The following is an 18,244-nucleotide window of genomic DNA, read 5'->3' on the forward strand; positions in this document are numbered from 1 at the left end:
GAAAAATTACTAAACAATGATGTGACCTTCTGTTGGGATGAAGAGTGTCGGTGTAGTTTGGATGTGTTAAAGGAAAATATGGTGACTGTGCCTATTTTGGTGTTCCCCGACTAGAAGAAATAATTTCATGTGCATGTGGATTCCTATTGTATTGTGTTGGATGTGGTATTTACCCAACCGGTGAAGGTGAAATATATCACCCTATAGCCTTCGCTAGTAGGAAATTGCTAAAGGCTGAGAAGAACTATTCGACTATAGAGCATGAAGGATTGGCGATGGTCTACGCGCTACAAATGTTTCGACAATACTTGTTGGGTGCACATTTCAAAATGTATATAGATCACTCTGCTCTCAAGTACATCGTCAACAAGCCTGTGTTACGGGGGAAGATCTGCAGGTGGTTATTATTGTTTCGGGAGTATGACTTCGAGGTGATTGTGAAGCCTAGATGGTTAAATGTGGGACCGAATCATCTATCCAGAATTAAGATAGGAGAAGAACCAACTAGTTTGGAAGAAGCACTATTAGATGCACAACTATTTGTTTTACAGGTTGCAGATGATCACTTTGCTGATATAATTCAGTTTCTAACTACTGGAACATCCCAGGAAGGATATTCTACTCAGCACAAAAAGGAATTGGTGGTTCGTGCTGCTAACTTTTTTGTTATTACGGGACACTTGTATAAGATGGGTACTAATGAAATACTACACCAATACATTTTGAAGTTTGAACGATCTAGTATCCTCACCGAAGCACATGGAGGAGTGGCAGGAGGACACTATCCAGGTAGAGCGAGCACACAGAAGATTCTGTGCATAGGATTATGGTGGGCAATGCTACATAAGGATTCTAAGGCATATTGCAAGGCATGTGATGCATGTTAGAGGATGGGAAAGCCATCACGAAGGGATGAATTTCCCTTGAATCCTCAGATTTCTTTACAGGTGTTCGACAAATGGGCTATTGGCATTGTGGGTTCGATACAGGCCCCGAGGAAAACGATTGGCACACGGTATATTATTATTGTGACTGAATACTTGACGAGGTGGACAAAAGCACAAATTTCCTATTTGAGTATGTCTTGACTAGGTTTGGGTGTCCTAAGATATTGATGAGTGACAGGGGTACACACTTTCTGAATGAAACACACCTTATCATCCTCATGAAAATGGTATGGTTGAAGCATTCAATAAAATCTTGGAGAACGCATTAACGAAGGTTTGAAAAATGCAATGAAATGACTGGGATGTGCACATACCAGTGTTATAGCACCATTTACCACTCTTGGTAAATATGATTCTTTGGTTATGTCCTAGGGAAACCCTTCCTTTCCAGACTTTGTCCAAATTCTAAAATCAGTGTTTTATTTCCCATATGCTACTTTTCCTTGTGTTAAAAGCGTGTACACACAGGTCAGTTTATACCCAACTCGTGTATATGTGTTAAAACACTTAAAAATAATAAATGTCCTTTAATTTGGGCAGAGTTTACGGGTTTTACCTGTTACTCACCTACTACAGCCCATGGCCCAACTATTTCCCAACTGAGAAAAAAAAAAAAATAATAATAATAATAATAATAATAATTTGGAGAAATATAAGTAAACCTCCGTGGGAAGACCTAAGAGGAGAAGAGAGGATATATTGATATTATAGTTGATTGATCCGTGATCAATTCTGAAGAGATCCCTATGCCTCCTGCACTCCCCAAGCTATAGGAAACATTTGTTTCCTCTTTTGATATGTCCTTCATCCCTCTTATGACATCCTTGTGTATTGATGGAGGAATACTACTGAGGCCGGGATAGGACAGATTCGGAGGATAGTTCTGCTTGGAGCTGGAGGAAGACTGAGGTTGTAGTTTTCCACCTTTCATTTAGCTTACATCAATAAAGAAATGTCGTTATGTTCCTAATATTTATCGTGTTTATGCATTGATCCATGTTGTGATTTGTTTATAAATCTTATATTAATGTGTAATTGTCCATTTCCTTATATGATCTAACATGTATATCATGAACATGATTTCTGTTACTGCTTTTTTATATTTTTTTCTTGGATAATTTACAGGTTTTAAAGGCATCAGAAGAGGCAGAGGGTTTGAAACCTGCGGGATCAACCCAAATGTAGGACCTCTGAGTAAGGTCACTTCTTACCAGTTCAGTAGTTTAACCATTTAAATTATTTGTCTGCGCATTTCTTATTGCTGTATTCCCTTTGCTCTGTTGGGGATTTCAACCCAAGACCCTAGGGTGTTCCCACCCGCAACAGAATTGGCGACTCCACTGGTGAAAACATTCTTTTCTTTCCTAGTTTGGGTTGTTTGTTCTCGATCGGGGTTTGTTTTCTTGATTTCTTGTTTTTACAATGTCATTGACTTATTAGCTTCCCAGGCATCAAGTCTGATTTTCTGGATTAGGCCTTGATATTTTGTTTTTCTTGATTGAATCTTTTATACACGCGTTTCTTGGGGTACATTCATGTATACACATTAGTTTTGTCAAATAGACTCACGTATACATGAGTTTCCTATGTTTGAAACGTGTGTGCACACCTATATGTCTTTACACAGTCGCTTATACGTAATTTTGAATTATTGTTTCAAAATATTTTGCTCAGTTATCCCTGTTTCCTAGTGAATTCTGCTATTTTCTGGTTATCCACTGTCTGTAGAACTCTATTCTCTTGCAAGTTTTCATTTTCAAATCTCCTTCTCAGTGAAAATCCTAGTTAGCCTAGGATTGCTTTTTGACTAAGGTTTTGTTTTGGGTCTTTGGGTTCAAGGCTTTTGTCTGAAGTTCTTGATGTTTTGGTTTTCCAGAATAAGAAATTGGTCTTGATTTCATTTAAAACCCAGATTTCAAATTGCTTTTCTTTGCTTTCCTTTTCGGTTGACCTTATTGTTTTTCGTATTTTTGAGTGTCTCTTTAGCAATCTTGAGAGTTTCTCTTTTTGACATTTTGACGATTTGGTGAAGTATTTTACTATTGTTCAGAGAAGTTTGTATGAGTTTGTAGTCCTTCTTGTTTCAAGTTTCATTTATTAATGATTTTAATAACTTGAAAGGTGTAAGGACTCCTTGTGCTTGTTTCTTGATCTTTGGAATTTAGCAGTTCTTTTTGTGACCTTGAAAAATTCTTTGGTTGTTTAAAAGAAAAAGGAAAAAACATAGCTTTTACCTTTCTTTTTCTTTCCAAGCTTTTGGTTTTTTGGTTTTATTTGTTTTGTGTTTGAGCGATTGTGAACTTTTTCAATTTGTTTTGCTTGGTTTTGAGGGAAATTTGTTATTAGATTTTTTCCCTCTTTATTGTCAAGTTGACTTATTGATTTTATAAATAAGCACATTTTGTTATAGTATGAGTATTCATAGGATCTTGCATCTTCCTTTAAATTTGCATTAGGTTAGTTTACATCATAAGCATTCTTAGTCTTTTTTAGATTTTGAGTGTGTGTGGAGTGTTTATGAAATTAAAAGGAAAAAAAAAAGTATTTTTCTTATATAAGTTTTTCGTAGAACCAAGTAGAAATCCCTCTTCATCGAAAGAAAATAACTACATGCATATAGTTAAGTTTCTATTGGTTTCTTTTGTGTTGAAAACATCATCAGTTTCACTCTCATTTGTTTTCTTGATTGCTTTTTTTTACAATGTCATTGACTTATTAGCTTCCCAGGCATCAAGTCTGATCTTCTGGATTATGCCTTGATATTTTGTTTTCCTTGATTGAATCTTTTATACATGTGTTTCTTGGGGTACAATCAAGTATACACATTAGTTTTGTCAAATAGACTCGTGTATACATGATTTTCCTATGTTTGAAACGTGTGTGCATGCCTCTATGTCTTTACACAGTCGCTTATACATAAATTTGAATTATTTTTTCAAAATATTTTGCTCAGTTAGGTCTGTTTCCTGCTAAATTATGCTATTTTCTAGTTATCCACTGTCTGTAGAACTCTGTTCTCTTGCAAGTTTTCATTTTCAAATCTGCTTCTCAGTGAAAATCCTAACTAGCTTAGGGTTTCTTTTTTAGTAAGGTTTTGGTTTGGGTCTTTGGGTTCAAGGCTTTTGTCTGAAGTTCTTGGATGTTTTGGTTTTTCAGAATAAGAAATTGGTCTTGATTTCATTTATAACCCAGATTTCAAATTGCTTTGCTTTGCTTTCCTTTTCGGTTGACCTTATTGTTTTTCGTGTTTTTGAGTGTCTCTTTAGCAATATTGAGAGTTTCTCTTTTAGACATTTTGTCGGTTTTGTGAAGTATTTTACTACTGTTTAGAGCAGTTTGTATGATTTTGCAGTCCTTTTTGTTTCAAGTTTCATTTATTAATGATTTTTATAACTTGAAAGGTTTAAGGACTCCTTGTGCTTGTTTCTTGATCTTTGGAATTTAGTAGTTCTTTTTGTGACCTTGAAAAATTATTTGGTTGTTTAAAAGAAAAAGACAAAAGCATAACTTTTGCCTTTCTTTTTCTTTCCAAGCTTTTGGTTTTTTGGTTTCATTTGTTTTGTGTTTGAGCGATTGTGAATTTTTTCAATTTGTTTTGCTTGGTTTTGAGGGAAATTTGTTATTAGATTTTTTCCCTCTTTATTTTCAAGTTTACTTGTTGATTTTATAAATAAGCACATTTTCTTATAGATGAGTATTAATAGGATCTTGCATCGTCGTTTAAATTTGCATTAGGTTAGTTTACATCATAAGCATTCTTAGTCTTTTCTAGATTTTGAGTGTGTGTGGAGTGTTTATGAAAAGAAAAGAAAAAAAAAAAGTATTTTGCTTATATAAGTTTTTCATGGAACCAAGTAGAAATCCCTCTTCATTGAAAAAAAATAACTGCATGCATATGGTTAAGTTTCTATTGGTTTCTTTTGTGTCAAAAACATCATTAGTTTCACTCCCATTTGTTTTCTTGATTGCTTGTTTTTACAATGTCATTGACTTATTAACTTCCCAGGCATCAAGTCTGATCTTCTGGATTAGGCCTTGATATTTTGTTTTTCTTGATTGAATCTTTTATACATGTGTTTCTTAGGGTACAGTCACGTATACACATTAGTTTTGTCAAATAGACTCGTGTATACATGAGTTTCCTATGTTTGAAATGCATGTGCACGCCTCTATGTCTTTACACAGTGGCTTATACATAATTTTGAATTATTTTTTCAAAATATTTTGGTCAATTAGGTTTTCTTCCTGGTGAATTCTGCTATTTTCTGGTTATCCACTATTTGTAGAACTTTTTTCTCTTGCAAGTTTTCATTTTCAAAGCTCCTTCTCAGTGAAAATCCTAGTTAGCCTAGGATTGCTTTTTGAGTAAGGTTTTGGTTTGGGTCTTTGGGTTCAAGGCTTTTGTTTGAAGTTCTTGGATGTTATGGTTTTCCAGAATAAGAAATTGGTCTTGATTTCATTTATAACCCAGATTTCAAGTTTCTTTGCTTTGCTTTCCTTTTCGGTTGACCTTATTGTTTTTCGTGTTTCTGAGTGTCTCTTTAGCAATATTGAGAGTTTCTCTTTTTGACATTTTGTCAGTTTGGTGAATTATTTTACTATTGTTCAGAGCAGTTTGTATGAGTTTGTAGTCCTTCATGTTTCAAGTTTCATTTATTAATGATTTTTATAACTTGAAAGGTGTAAGGACTCCTTGTGCTTGTTTCTTGATCTTTGGAATTTAGTAGTTCTTTTTGTGACCTCGAAAATTTCTTTGGTTGTTTAAAAGAAAAATACAAAAACATAGATTTTGCCTTTCTTTTTCTTTCCAAGCTTTTGGTTTCATTTGTTTTTTGTTTGAGCGATTGTGAACTTTTTCAATTTGTTTTGCTTGGTTTTGAGGGAAATTTGTTATTAGATTTTTTCCCTCTTTATTGTCAAGTTGACTTATTGATTTTATAAATAAGCACATTTTCTTATAGTATGAGTATTCGTAGGATCTTGCATCATTGTTTAAATTTGCATTATGTTAGTTTGCATCATAAGCATTCTTAGTCTTTTTTAGATTTTGAGTGCGTGTGGAGTGTTTATGAAAAGAAAAGAAAAAAAAAAAGTATTGTGCTTATATAAGTTATTCATAGAACCAAGTAGAAATCCCTCTTCATCGAAAGAAAATAACTGCATGCATATAGTTAAGTTTCTATTGGTTTCTTTTCAGTCGAAAACATCATTAGTTTCACTCCCATTATACTCTTGACTTAAAAAAACAACCTTTTAAAATCAAGTGATTTAATAAAAAGAACTAGAACTTTTTAATTTGTCATTAACAAACACAAACAAGTTTAAGTTATTTAGGGCCTTGGAATAGGTGAGTGGAGAGTTAACTCTTCAAGGCTACTCAAATTGTCAAACATAGAATTTGAATAATGAGTGAAATCCAGTGTCGTTAGAAAGACTGGGAAATCTTCGTGATTGGGAGTCAAGCACGAGGGAGAGTGAAGACAAGGAAGAGAGATACCCCCTCTCCTACTTGTTGGATCCCACCTCATGATTGTTCCGCCCGCGTTTTGATATGAACTAGTGCCCATAGTTTCCTTTCCTAGGGATCACATAGGTGGCTGCGGAAGGGAATCCCGCGGAACCTAAGGCAGACGTTGCATCACATTCATCAATACTTCTGGAGGGTACCCTTGCAAAGAATTGGTTCTTGCATCGGCAAAGGTTGTTGTCTGGAGGTCAGCATAATTGTTTCTATTACCTTCGCTAGTAGGAGTGGGCTATGATTACCCCAGATTATTTTTGGAAGGTCATTGATTTTTGCTTCCTTGTATTTTGATGTCTAGTCCACATCACCCAGAGCAAAAATACTTGGAAGTAGTTTGATTGACTGTATATTTAGGGCTTTTTAGAGAGTGCTCTTTTCTCCTAGTTGGCCTAGCTTTACAAATTTTTTGAGTATTTAATGAGATCTCTTAAAAATAATTAAAAGTGGCTGATTGACCAGTTCATTGGTCTAGGAGGCTTTCTGGGCTTTCACCTACGAGTGCTGAGCCTTCTCCTCGAAGGCGTAGAAGCAATTATGCCAGTGATTTTCAATCAGTGGCAGCAGGCATAGTAGAGATTGATCCTCGAGTTGGAGTTATTGATTTACATGATAGACCTGGTACAAGTAGAGAATTGGAGAGGAACACTCCAATCCTTTCTAGAGTCCTCTTCCAGTTGGAAGACGTTATTTAGGTCTAAGAGATTTCTGAGTCTCTTTTGACTCCTAATTCTCCTCTTCATCTTGATCACCCTGACATTTTATTATATGTCAGGACTTCGATCAACAAGTCTTCGAGCCCAGGTTTATTTCGATCTTTTCCTTCGATGACCACTACTGGGAGCATGACACCCACTATGAGTGCTACTAGTATGTAAACTCCTATATCCGTACAATGAGGAGAAACGATTTCTGTACCTTCCATTACTCCTGGCACTGTTATGTTTGGCTCTACTTCCATTCCATCTTTGAGTGGGGTCACCCAAGCTTTTGCCTCTAGCACTAGTTTTTTCCCTTTTGGAATGTCGACCAGTGCAATTCCTTCAGTTCTGTTAAGTTTTCCATTAGCTGCCTCCATGTCTGTGACTTCCATGGCAAGTGGGTTAGCATCTTTTCAGGGTTTCCCTTTTGGGAGTGGTCATATACCACACTCCAACCCATCTTTAGGTTTAGTACGTTTCCCTCTACGAGTTAAAATTATAATCCTTTTCAAGGTTGGACAAACCCTGTAGTTAGTGGACTTGGAGCCTGGAATCAATCCTATTTTGGCCAATTGGGGAATATGTCGTATTCTTCTGTTAGTTCATTCCAAAAATTTTCTCCTTATGCTCATGCATGGAACCCTTACCAAGAGCTCTATCCTCCTTTTAACATCTCTCTAGGGTGCAATTTCACTGGATAAGGAAATTTTTTGGTAGGAGTTGGTTAGAATATGGTTTTTTCTGGACCACGAGCTCCTTAGAGTTTAGGTGGGTCTACGAATTACTTTAGGAAACCTAGTACCTTCACAAATCCAATACATTCTTTTCAGAACGTTGGGAATTCCACCCAGACCGTGTGGAATCCTCAGGGTCCTCCACAACTACCTTTTTTAGCAACGTTAAACTCGCCAGATCTTTCTAAATTTACTAATGATCTAATTAGATATAACCCAACCTGGCTTCTGGTCCCAACCAAACTTCCCTCAGATATACCTAAATTTGAAGGGTAGACTAGTGAAGATCCGGGTGACCATGTAACCACTTTCCACTTATGGTGTTTGTCAAACTCCCTAAAAGATGATTCAATCAGGTTGAGGTTATTCCAAAGTACCTTATCTGTAAATGTATCTAAGTGGTACATTGAACTCCCAGGGGGCACCTATGCTTTTTTTGGTGATTTGGCTACAATATTTTTGAACCATTTTCAATTGCCTGTCCGTTATGATGTTGCAACTGAGCTATTCGCTAATTTTCAACAGGACTAGGCAACCCACATTTCGGATCACATCAAGGAATGGAGGAGAAGGAAGAGGATCATTAAATCTGATACTTCACAAGAATTCCTTCTTGAATGGTTTCGTAAATCTTTACAACCTGAGATGTCTAAGGATGTATCGCTCTCCAGTGTGTTCACCGAAGAACAGGTTATTTTTAGAGCCCAGCAATTAGAACTTATATATTCTCAATCTAGGGTTCTTCAAAAAAAAAATCCTGATGCTCCTAGGTCCAACTTTGATATAGCCAATCCGAAGCCAGGTCCCCATGCCAACGAGCTAGTCAGATCAATATATGCTAATACAGCTAACCTACTAAATCAATTGCAACAGATGTCTTTACAAACTACTTCTTCTATGCAAGCATCTCCATCAGTGCCTATGCCTTCTCAACCTACATCTATAAATGTCCTCCAAACTTCTAACCCCAAAGGAAACCAACAATATAATGGGAAGAAGAAAGGACGAGGTAGGAAAAAGAATGAGGATGGGAAGGGTAATGCAAACAAACCACACAATGATGTTGGAGGGGATAGAAAAGAGTCTAAGAAAAAAGTAAAATTTTGATGAAAGTTATGCAATGGATATCATTTGACTCATCTTTTCCCTAAGATCCAAGATGCTGAGCGCTTATTAGTTCAACAGGGGTCTTCTAGCTCCCAAGCTGTTCTAAGTAACCCTTTTCCCCAAGGGCAACAGTTACTTACTGGCATGAACTCTAGTACTGGTAACCTCGTAGGGGGAAACCAGGAAGGGGAAAATACATCAAATGTTTATATCATGAGTTCGCATATTGGTGTTGCTACGCGATCACATGATTATGGTGAATCAGAATCATCTAAGGCTAAGTCTGTTGCCGATGCTTCAGAGCCACTCCATGTTGAGAGGCCCTTTGTTGAGTCTATACCTCGAATGCCAAAAGGCTCCACAAAACGCTTTATGATTAACCATATTGCTAAGGTAGCCTAGAACTACTCGATTATAGAAGATCTATCTCAGAGTCCTTGTGCTATTTCAACGTTAGAGGTACTCCAGTCACGCCCCGCACAAAGGAGTGCATTACTCACTGCAATCAGAGTAGTTGATCCAAAAAATTCTTTTGTGCTTACAATCGATATGTTAAACATCTAGAAGAGACTCCCACATCATATGGCTTTCCAGATAAAGTCAACATATCAAAATATCAATATCTTTTGAACTGTATTTGATGAGGGAGCTTCCACATGTGTAATTTATATATCACGTCGAAAGGCTATTGGAACACCTCAAGCGGTTCCTTCACCTACTCTATTGACAACATTTGATGGTCATTCTCATAGTCCACATGGGATTATTATAGCCTTTCCCATCTGTGTTGGGGGAAAGGTGGTAAATATTGAAGTAGAAATGGTCGATGCGAATCTGGATTACAATCTCCTTTTAGGCAGGAATTGGATTTATGAGATGGATGCTATTGTATCGTCGTTATTTTGCATCCTTTTTTTTCCTCATGAAGGGAGAATTGTAAAGGTTGATCAGATGGATTATTCTCTGGGTGACTCCCACGCATCTTCTGAGTCTACTGTTCCATTAGTGGATAATCCCGAGTAGCCTATAGAGAATTTACGAGTTGGAATGTACTCTTCCTTAATGGGTACCTTTGATCTTCCTGCTCCTACAACTAGAATTAATGTTATTTCATCCTCCAAGGCACCTTCTCAGAGAGAGCTCTCTAGAACTCATTATTTTTAATCCTTGGCCCTTACCCTCATATACCACCACATTAGATGAAGGGCAGGTAGGTGTAATGGCATGTCTTATGTCTACAACAGAAATTGCTTATCACTCTAATGCTAACACTACAGACTTGGATCCTACTCCTTTTTCACCAGAGGATCTAGATGGGGATGTGGTTCCTACCTGGACTCTAGATTTTCCTTCTACTCAAGATTGCTTAGATATTGTCTTTCCATCTAAAGAAGCAATTCTAGAAGAAATGACGGGCATTGAGAGGCCATGGAATGATTTTCATCATCGTTAGTATTTCCTCCCTCATTTGCGGGAAGTAGAATCAAGTTTTCCCAGCCCTTATACTAGTGATGTTCATGAAACTTTAAACCCTTTGGCCCTAGCATAGTCTTTTGTCGAAGGTAACATGTTTTTTATCTCACAAACTATTCCAGTGAACATCTTTAGGAATCCCAACATTATTGAAAATGTCTTCATTGGAGATGACTGTTCCCCTGAAGAAATTCGAACTTATATTGATCTCTTTAAAGAGTTGCGTGATGTGTTCGCTTGGTCTTATGAGGAAATTCCTAGAATAGATCCATCTATAGTCCATCATGAGATCAAAAGATACAAAAATTCAAAACCTATTCGTCAGAAACTTCAACCGGTAAATCCTAGAAAGGCAACAACTATCAAAGCTGAAGTTGAGAAGGTTCTTAAGGCGGGTTTCATATACCTCGTTCCTTTAACTGAGTTGGTCTCTAATCGAGTCCCCGTAGACAAGAAGAAAGGAACGATCTGTATATGCATTGACTTTAGGGCCTAAAAAAGGCTTTTCCCAAGGAAAATTACCCCACACCCTTTATTGATCAGATTATTTATGAATGTGCGGGTAATGAGATTTTTTTGTTTATGGACGGATTTTCAGGTTATAATCAAATTACTATCCATCCAAAAGATCAGAACAAGACAACTTTTATTTTTCCCTGGGGTACATTTGCATACAAAAAGATGCCTTTTGGCCTCAAAAATGCTAGAGCCACTTTTTAGAAGGCCATGCAAATGCTTTTCATGATATCAAGCACATTATCGAAGCTTCTCTTGATGATGTAGTTGCTCGTTCTTGAAAGAGAATTGATCATCCTAGACGTCTTTGATTGATTTTTGAAAGATGTCGTTTTTATAAAATCTGTTTGAATCCAAATAAGTGTGTTTTTACCATCACATCCGGTCGGTTGTTGGGATTCATCGTATCGATGGAGGGGATTCATGAAGATCCCTTCAAGGCTGAGGAAATACTTTAGTTTCCTCCCCCATCCTCTATACGTCAACTTCAGAGTCTCCAAGGAAAAGCAAAATTCTTGAGGTGATTTATATCCAATTATGCTAAGATCACAAAAGGTTTTATGAGATTGCTTAAGAAAGGAGTCCCATTTTTATGGGATGATTTAACGCAATGATCTTTTGATGCTTTGAAAAGAGAATTAACCTCTACTCCTTTGTTGAGTCCACCTGATTATAGCAGACATTTCCTCTTGTATCTCATTGCAGCAAAATCAACTATAGGTAGGGTTCTGGTTCAGGAAGATGATGCCTTATGTGAGCATGTAATCTACTATCTGAGCCGAGGCTTTGTAGGTCCTGAAACATGCTATTCTCCCATGGAGAAATTAGCTTTGGCAGCTGTCCATGCTGTCCAGTGGCTTAGACATTATATTCTACTTCAAAAAGCTTTCGTCTTAGTAGCCTTCAATTCATTTCAGCTTGTTCTCAGTAGGCAAGTCATTGGGGGCAAATAAAATAGATGGATTTTCATTTTACAAGAATTCAACCTCGAATTCATGTCGGCTAAGTCTAAGAAATATTTAGTATGTGCAGAGTTGATCTCAGAGTTACCATGTGAGGAAGAAATCATTTACGAGGAAAGTTTTCCTGATGAACATCTATTTCATATTTCCTCGCAAGATCCTTGGTATGGATATTTCATTATATATCTCCATTCAAAGTTTCCACCCATTTTTTCCAAGGACGAGCGTAGAAAATTGTGTCACCTCGCTAAAAGTTATATTATTATAAGTGACACTTTATATCGTTGTGAGATTAATTCAGTCCTTAGACAGTGTTTAACCCTGGAAGAAGCTGATTATGTGCTTAATGATTGCCACAGTGGAGCTTGTGGTGGTCATCTATCTGGGCTTGCTACAACCCAAAAAAAAAATGCGAGCAAGCTACTTTTGGCCTTTGATCTTCAAATATTGTATTGAAGTGGTCAAGAGATGCCATCCCTGTTAGGTTTATACTCGGCAAATCCATGCACATCTAGCTCCACTTTTTCCTGTGATCACCATCGGTCCTTTCACAAAGTGGGGAATTGATTTTACTACTTGTAATCCACCTTCAGCAGGAAATCACAAGTATATCATCGTGGTCGTAGACTACTTTACTAAGTGGGCTGAGGTTATGCCTACTTTCAAGAATGATGGTGAAATAATGGCCTTGTTTCTCTTCAATAAAGTTATTTCCTAGTTCGGTAGTCGTAAAGATATTTTCACTGGCCATGGCAGTCATTTCCAAAATCAAATGATGTCTAAATTATCTCTCAAGTTGGGTTTCTGGCAGGAGCATTCATCTTCGTATTATCCTTAGGCCAATGGGCAGGTCGAATCCACGAACAAATCCCTTAAAGCTAGATCCAATTGGCACATCATGTTATATCCAACACTTTGGGCATACCGAATGTCAGTTAATACTTCCACTGGTTTTACTCCCTTTCAACTCGTTTACGGGTTGGAATATATTTTTCCTGTAGAATGTGAAATTCCTTCCCTTAAACTGGCTATTGAACTTCTTCCTGAGACTTCTAGTCTTGAAGAACGCCTCATTCATTTGGAACATTTTGATGAGCAGCATCGAGATGCTACCATAATAAACGAAGCTCATAAAAAGATGGTAAAAACTCAATATGATAAAGTTCTCTGTCCTAGAAATTTTTCTGAATGTGACCTTGTCTTGGACTATGATCAAGACAAAGATGCCTTGTGGGCAGGCAAGTTTAAATCTATGTGGTACAGTCCCTTCGTTGTCAAAATAGTTTTTAAAAATGGAGCTTATGAATTGATTGATTTTGATGGAAACAAGTTGGTGGAGCCCAGAAATGGGCTCTACCTGAATAAGTACTTTGCTTAGGATTCGACAGGGAATTTACTTCTTTGTATATATTGTATGGTTGTACATATCTATCTATCGGTTTTAGTGATTTTGATATTTTTGATCTACTTTAGCAAGTATTGATGGATGATTTGATATATCTAGGGTTCACCGATGGTGCCAGTAGACACACCCGAAACCTTGCTTCTGCGGCTTGGGTGATTTATTTTCCATTTGGCCAGTTGATGGTTTCGAGAGGAGTATGTATCAATCTCGCTTCAAATAATATTTCCGAATATACTGTTGTTATTAATTTCCTATATGAGGCAATATCTCTTGATATTGATTCATTAGTAGTTTATTTTGAGTCACAACTGGTGGTATGTCAACAGAATAACATCTATCGAGTAAGAGATCCTTAGTTGTATCACTAATTTCTAAGAGTGCATTTATTGCAAAGATCATTTGTTTACACCAAATTTGTTCATATTCCACGATCAGAAAATTCCTTAGCATATTCTATTGCTAACCAAGCATTGCATTGGCATATAAATCATTCATCACATTAAAATATAAAAAAAATCAAAGTATCATCTTTATATATGATCATCATAAAACCGTTTGTATATAGACAGAGTTTTTGTGTCTGAAATAATATACAAAATCGGGACAAAATGTCCTACAAAATTTGGGCTTATGCCCATCATCATGTCTAAATAAAAAAAAATCGATCATCTATCTAACGATGCTGCTCAAGGTGAGCAACAAGAAAGAAAATGATGGCATTTTCCACCCGCCGTAATAGTCGCACCCAATCCCATGGTACTACAACCACGCATCGTTGCATCTCCTTTGGTAAGTCCTCTATGGCCACCATGGGTACTTGGTGAGTTAACCTCACCAAGTTTCTCTGGACTTCATGGAGGACCTTCTCAGTCTCTACTGCAGCCCCTTTGGCATCTCTTCCACGACGCCTATGTCGAGGAAGACCATCAAGTCTCACGAGTCGAACATCTGTTTCATGATCAATAATATTGTAAGCGTTTTGTCTCATCAAAAATATTTTTTAGTTCATTTATATTGAAAATCCAAAAAAATATTAAAATTAAAAAAAAAAAAAAAAAAATTATACCTATGGCACCCCATGCTGTGTCTGGTGGTAGTACTAGATTCGGATCTCCTCGGAAATCCATTCCAGCATAAGGGTAGTGTTCGACTGTAATGACCTGTTGTTCCACCCAAAGGAAATACTCGTCATCAAATGTAGTCCTAGGGACCTCATCGCCCCCTAGTCATTTCATCAAGTCAGCCCACCTACCCATCTGTGGATCTCTTGGGCTACTGATGGTGGATAATACCTTGGGACGAAGCCTAGGTACTCTCTCAAAAAAGAAGGAACATAAGATAGTTCCATATCCAAAATTCTTCGTCTGACCCTTCTAGATGGAAGTAAGTTATTTCTTCATGTTGGCTAGCAGAGGTGTTAATGGGAAAAGTGTCTACTCAAAACGCCCCTATCCCACTAAGGTGTGACAGTACCTTAGAAACAAATAGAGAAAACTACTTTCGTATTCTTCTTTATGAACTATAAACGAAGAGGAATAGGATGAACCAACCTATGTCTTGCGCTAGTCCTTTGATCCAATCTCTCTCCTCTTTGACAGCTTCCAGCTACCTGCTTCCTTACTTGCCCAGCTTCACCAAGTTCCTCCAAGATCACAGAAGAGGAAAAATACACAAAGACATGGATTTATATTCATAAATAGCTTAGGATCAGATTTAAGCTAAACATGCAAATATAACAAAACATCATTGATACACAAGCATGTAGGAGAAACTCAAATAGTTTTATTGATATAACAAGAAGATCCAGGAGGAGTTACAACCGATGATTCCTGATCCAGCATCAACCCCCCAGCAAAGGAATCCCCTCTTCACCTCCAACAAATCATAAATCACCCAATACTCTGATCTCTATCTCAAAACCAACAGCAATTCTCTGCAATGTACAAAATTCCAGCCTCTGGATCTCTGGGATGAGGGATCCATATATAGATGTATGCAAAGAGGATGAGTCAGCTTATGATTTGACTAGTGGCTTCTCTCTGTCAGTTCTTGCTTCCACTTGGAGACTGAGAGCCTCTTACTCATCCTTGATCAAACTCAGTGAGGCAAGTGTCATTGGGGAAGATTCTGGAAGCTTCCATTGTCTGTCCACCTCGCGGAATGACACTGCCATTTGTCATTTCCCACTCAGCGCACCCTGGTAGTGCATTTAGGTGTGTTGCAATTCACCTAGCTAGTGTACTTGGGTGCTATGTAACGCAGCTAGCTAGTGGAGCAGCTGAAATGGTCCTGATTTGACTGATTCTGAGCAGTTTCTGGTGGAGAACTTCTGGGAGAAGCTGTAATTTGTTGACCTTGTTACTTTAGGGGCCGAAACAACACTTTTAGGGACTTAAGATCCCTTGGTTTATGGACATTTCTTGCTTATAGCTATAAGGCACAAAAATGTCTATAACAGTTGCCCCCTAAAGTATGAGGCCGTTTATCGGGTGAAATGCTTTATTAGGAGGATCCGAAGTTCATTCAATGCTGGGAGGAGACCTGTAATAAGATACAATACAATACATTATCTTCATACTGTTTTCATGATCTAGCTGAGGCGGGCATTCCCATGCTCAGCTTTATAAATTCATTTTCATGTACATAGGACAGACAACTGTCTGATGGTAGACTGATGATTCTGATAGAGCCATCATCCTTTTGGTAGGATGATTATCTGTGCTGCAATGTTGTACATTTCAATGTCTTTATTTTCCTGAATATATATCGCAGCCCGGATGGATGAAACTAGATCCGGGGTCTTCAATCTCATCCGATCTTCACTCGAAGTACAAGTCGATCCATGTGAGAAATGTTTTGAAGTCGAACATGGAAAGACGTCGCTTGATTACCAGTCAATGATGTAAACTGTTAACAAGCGCAAGAGGAATCACTGATAATGATGATGACCCTCAAGGTACTGCAGTACAATTCACGTGGTATGAATAAAGGACTTGGCGTCGAACACCACACAAAATCTTTCGGTCGAAGGTCATTGATGTATACCTGTCGCCGGAAGTGAGAAACTTGCCATTGAGGCATGCAAGCTTCAAAGTACTGAATGGGGTGTTCCTAGATCAACTTCTTGGATAATGAGTTGATGTCGACAAGAAGCGATCCGTCAAAGGAGGGCCTTGATGAATCCCACATCAATGACATGGAATGGAGCAAATGATTTTGATGGAGGTGAAAACGATCTGATGATATATGGTTCAGGACGGCGGTCATGAAAGAATGAAGTATAATGTATGGTAGTGGATGGGACACGGATGACTTCTCTGGATGACTTCTCTTGAACATGTCGGCGACACTTATGTGATGGATTGGTAGCATTTACCCCAAATGTGGATGGTATGGCGTGACCATGGTGATGTGACCAGTGAATGAAACAACCCAACCCGACTCAGGCACGGAGTGGAAGTGTCATGTTCAAGAGCGACTTGCTACCAATAAAGATTCTTTGAGTTTCTTCCCAATTTTTCCCCAGTCATTGCTGACCAGTACCTCTTTATTTTTGTCAAGCTTGAGGAGGATAACACGTGCTTGTTCTATAATTTTCCCTTCGAGCAAACCCATCGCTATGTTTTAACAAGCCTAGCGATAGTGAAACTCGTTCTCATCTAAAGACAAGTTTGTCGCTATTAATCTTTTTTAACGAGTTTAACGACAAAGATAACTCGGTCCTTTTCATTTTTAGAGAGTCTAAAAAGGTACGTAAAGGTAACTCCGAAATTCCTTTTTCGTCATCTAATCCCTTAAGTCCGAAAAAGTATAAAACAATATAGAAGGGATGAATTTTCGATAGTTTTAACGAGCCGAACAAAACAAGCGCTAGATCTTTTTGTGCAATAATCCCTCAGGTTCAAAAAGATTAAAATCTAGAGGAGGGATAGCACTTCCGGTTGCTTTAACGAGATGGAAGGCCAAAACTCGGCAATCTTTTCATATTTTACGAGTCAGTTGAAAAGAGCTTAAAGAAGACTCGTCTTTTGAGGAACGAGTGATAAAATGGGTAGCAGCTGATTCCAGGTAAGGGTTGGAATTTTCCAATCACGGCAGTGTCACAAGGATGGCTAGTGAAATCACTCTTCGCAGCTGTTCCTCAAAATGGGTAAACAATCAAATGGAGGTGAATGATCGGCCAATGGAAAAGTGGAGGTGACGGTGCAAACACGACCAAGGCTTTAATGGCTGAAATGCTTCATTCAAGGTGGTTATTTACCAGGGAATAGTTCATTTTTTAACGAGCTTAAACGCGGGCAGAAACATTTTCTCATGTCTTATGTTTATTTTTTAACAAGCTTGAACTATGTGCTAAAACTGCTCGATTAATCCAGTCATATGATAAGAATGTCTCATATAAAACGACAACTTTTAGATTTTTACCCCACATCCTTTCTTTATGCAAGTTAGGTGACGACTAATCCTACGAGTTTAAAGGGTTAGAGGTCCTAAAAATTTAAAAAATAAATAGCCGCCCCTCACTTGCACTCCAAAAGGTTTGCATGCCCCCAGGTATAAAATATGGTTTCAAGGTTACCCCTCAATTTGCAGACAAAACATTTGTTCTATCATGAAAGGTCTACCTCTTACAGGTTACCCAAAGATTGTTCTATTCACGGTGCAAACAAAACACTTCTTCGGAGATGTATACCGAGATAAACAAGGGTGAGTGACTCAGTTTTTCCAACTCACATAACTTTGACAAGAGAATCTTATTCTAGAATAACCCCTCTTCCACCGACGGACGGGATACAGACTAGTCATATTCTCCCGCGGAAACCTACCCTATACCCGAAGTTTTCCTGCCGAAGCAGACCAGGATGCATGCCCCCTGGG

At 37.8% G+C, this 18,244-nt stretch overlaps 1 protein-coding gene across 1 annotated transcript; it reads left to right on the top strand.

The window, feature by feature from the left end:
• Positions 1-275: 275 nt before the first annotated feature.
• Positions 276-7,163, top strand: LOC149206470 (uncharacterized). Its single transcript, XM_089397701.1, has 4 exons — positions 276-789; positions 948-1,015; positions 2,073-2,128; positions 6,944-7,163. Exons 1-4 carry the CDS (start codon positions 276-278, stop codon positions 7,161-7,163), a joined length of 858 nt encoding a protein of 285 aa, XP_089253827.1.
• The last annotated feature ends 11,081 nt before the right edge of the window (positions 7,164-18,244 follow it).

The sequence above is a fragment of the Pinus tabuliformis genome, chromosome 1_2 (assembly GCF_031772625.1).
Source record: "Pinus tabuliformis cultivar Carrire ecotype Pingquan chromosome 1_2, CPIR1, whole genome shotgun sequence".
Lineage (NCBI taxonomy): Eukaryota > Viridiplantae > Streptophyta > Pinopsida > Pinales > Pinaceae > Pinus > Pinus tabuliformis.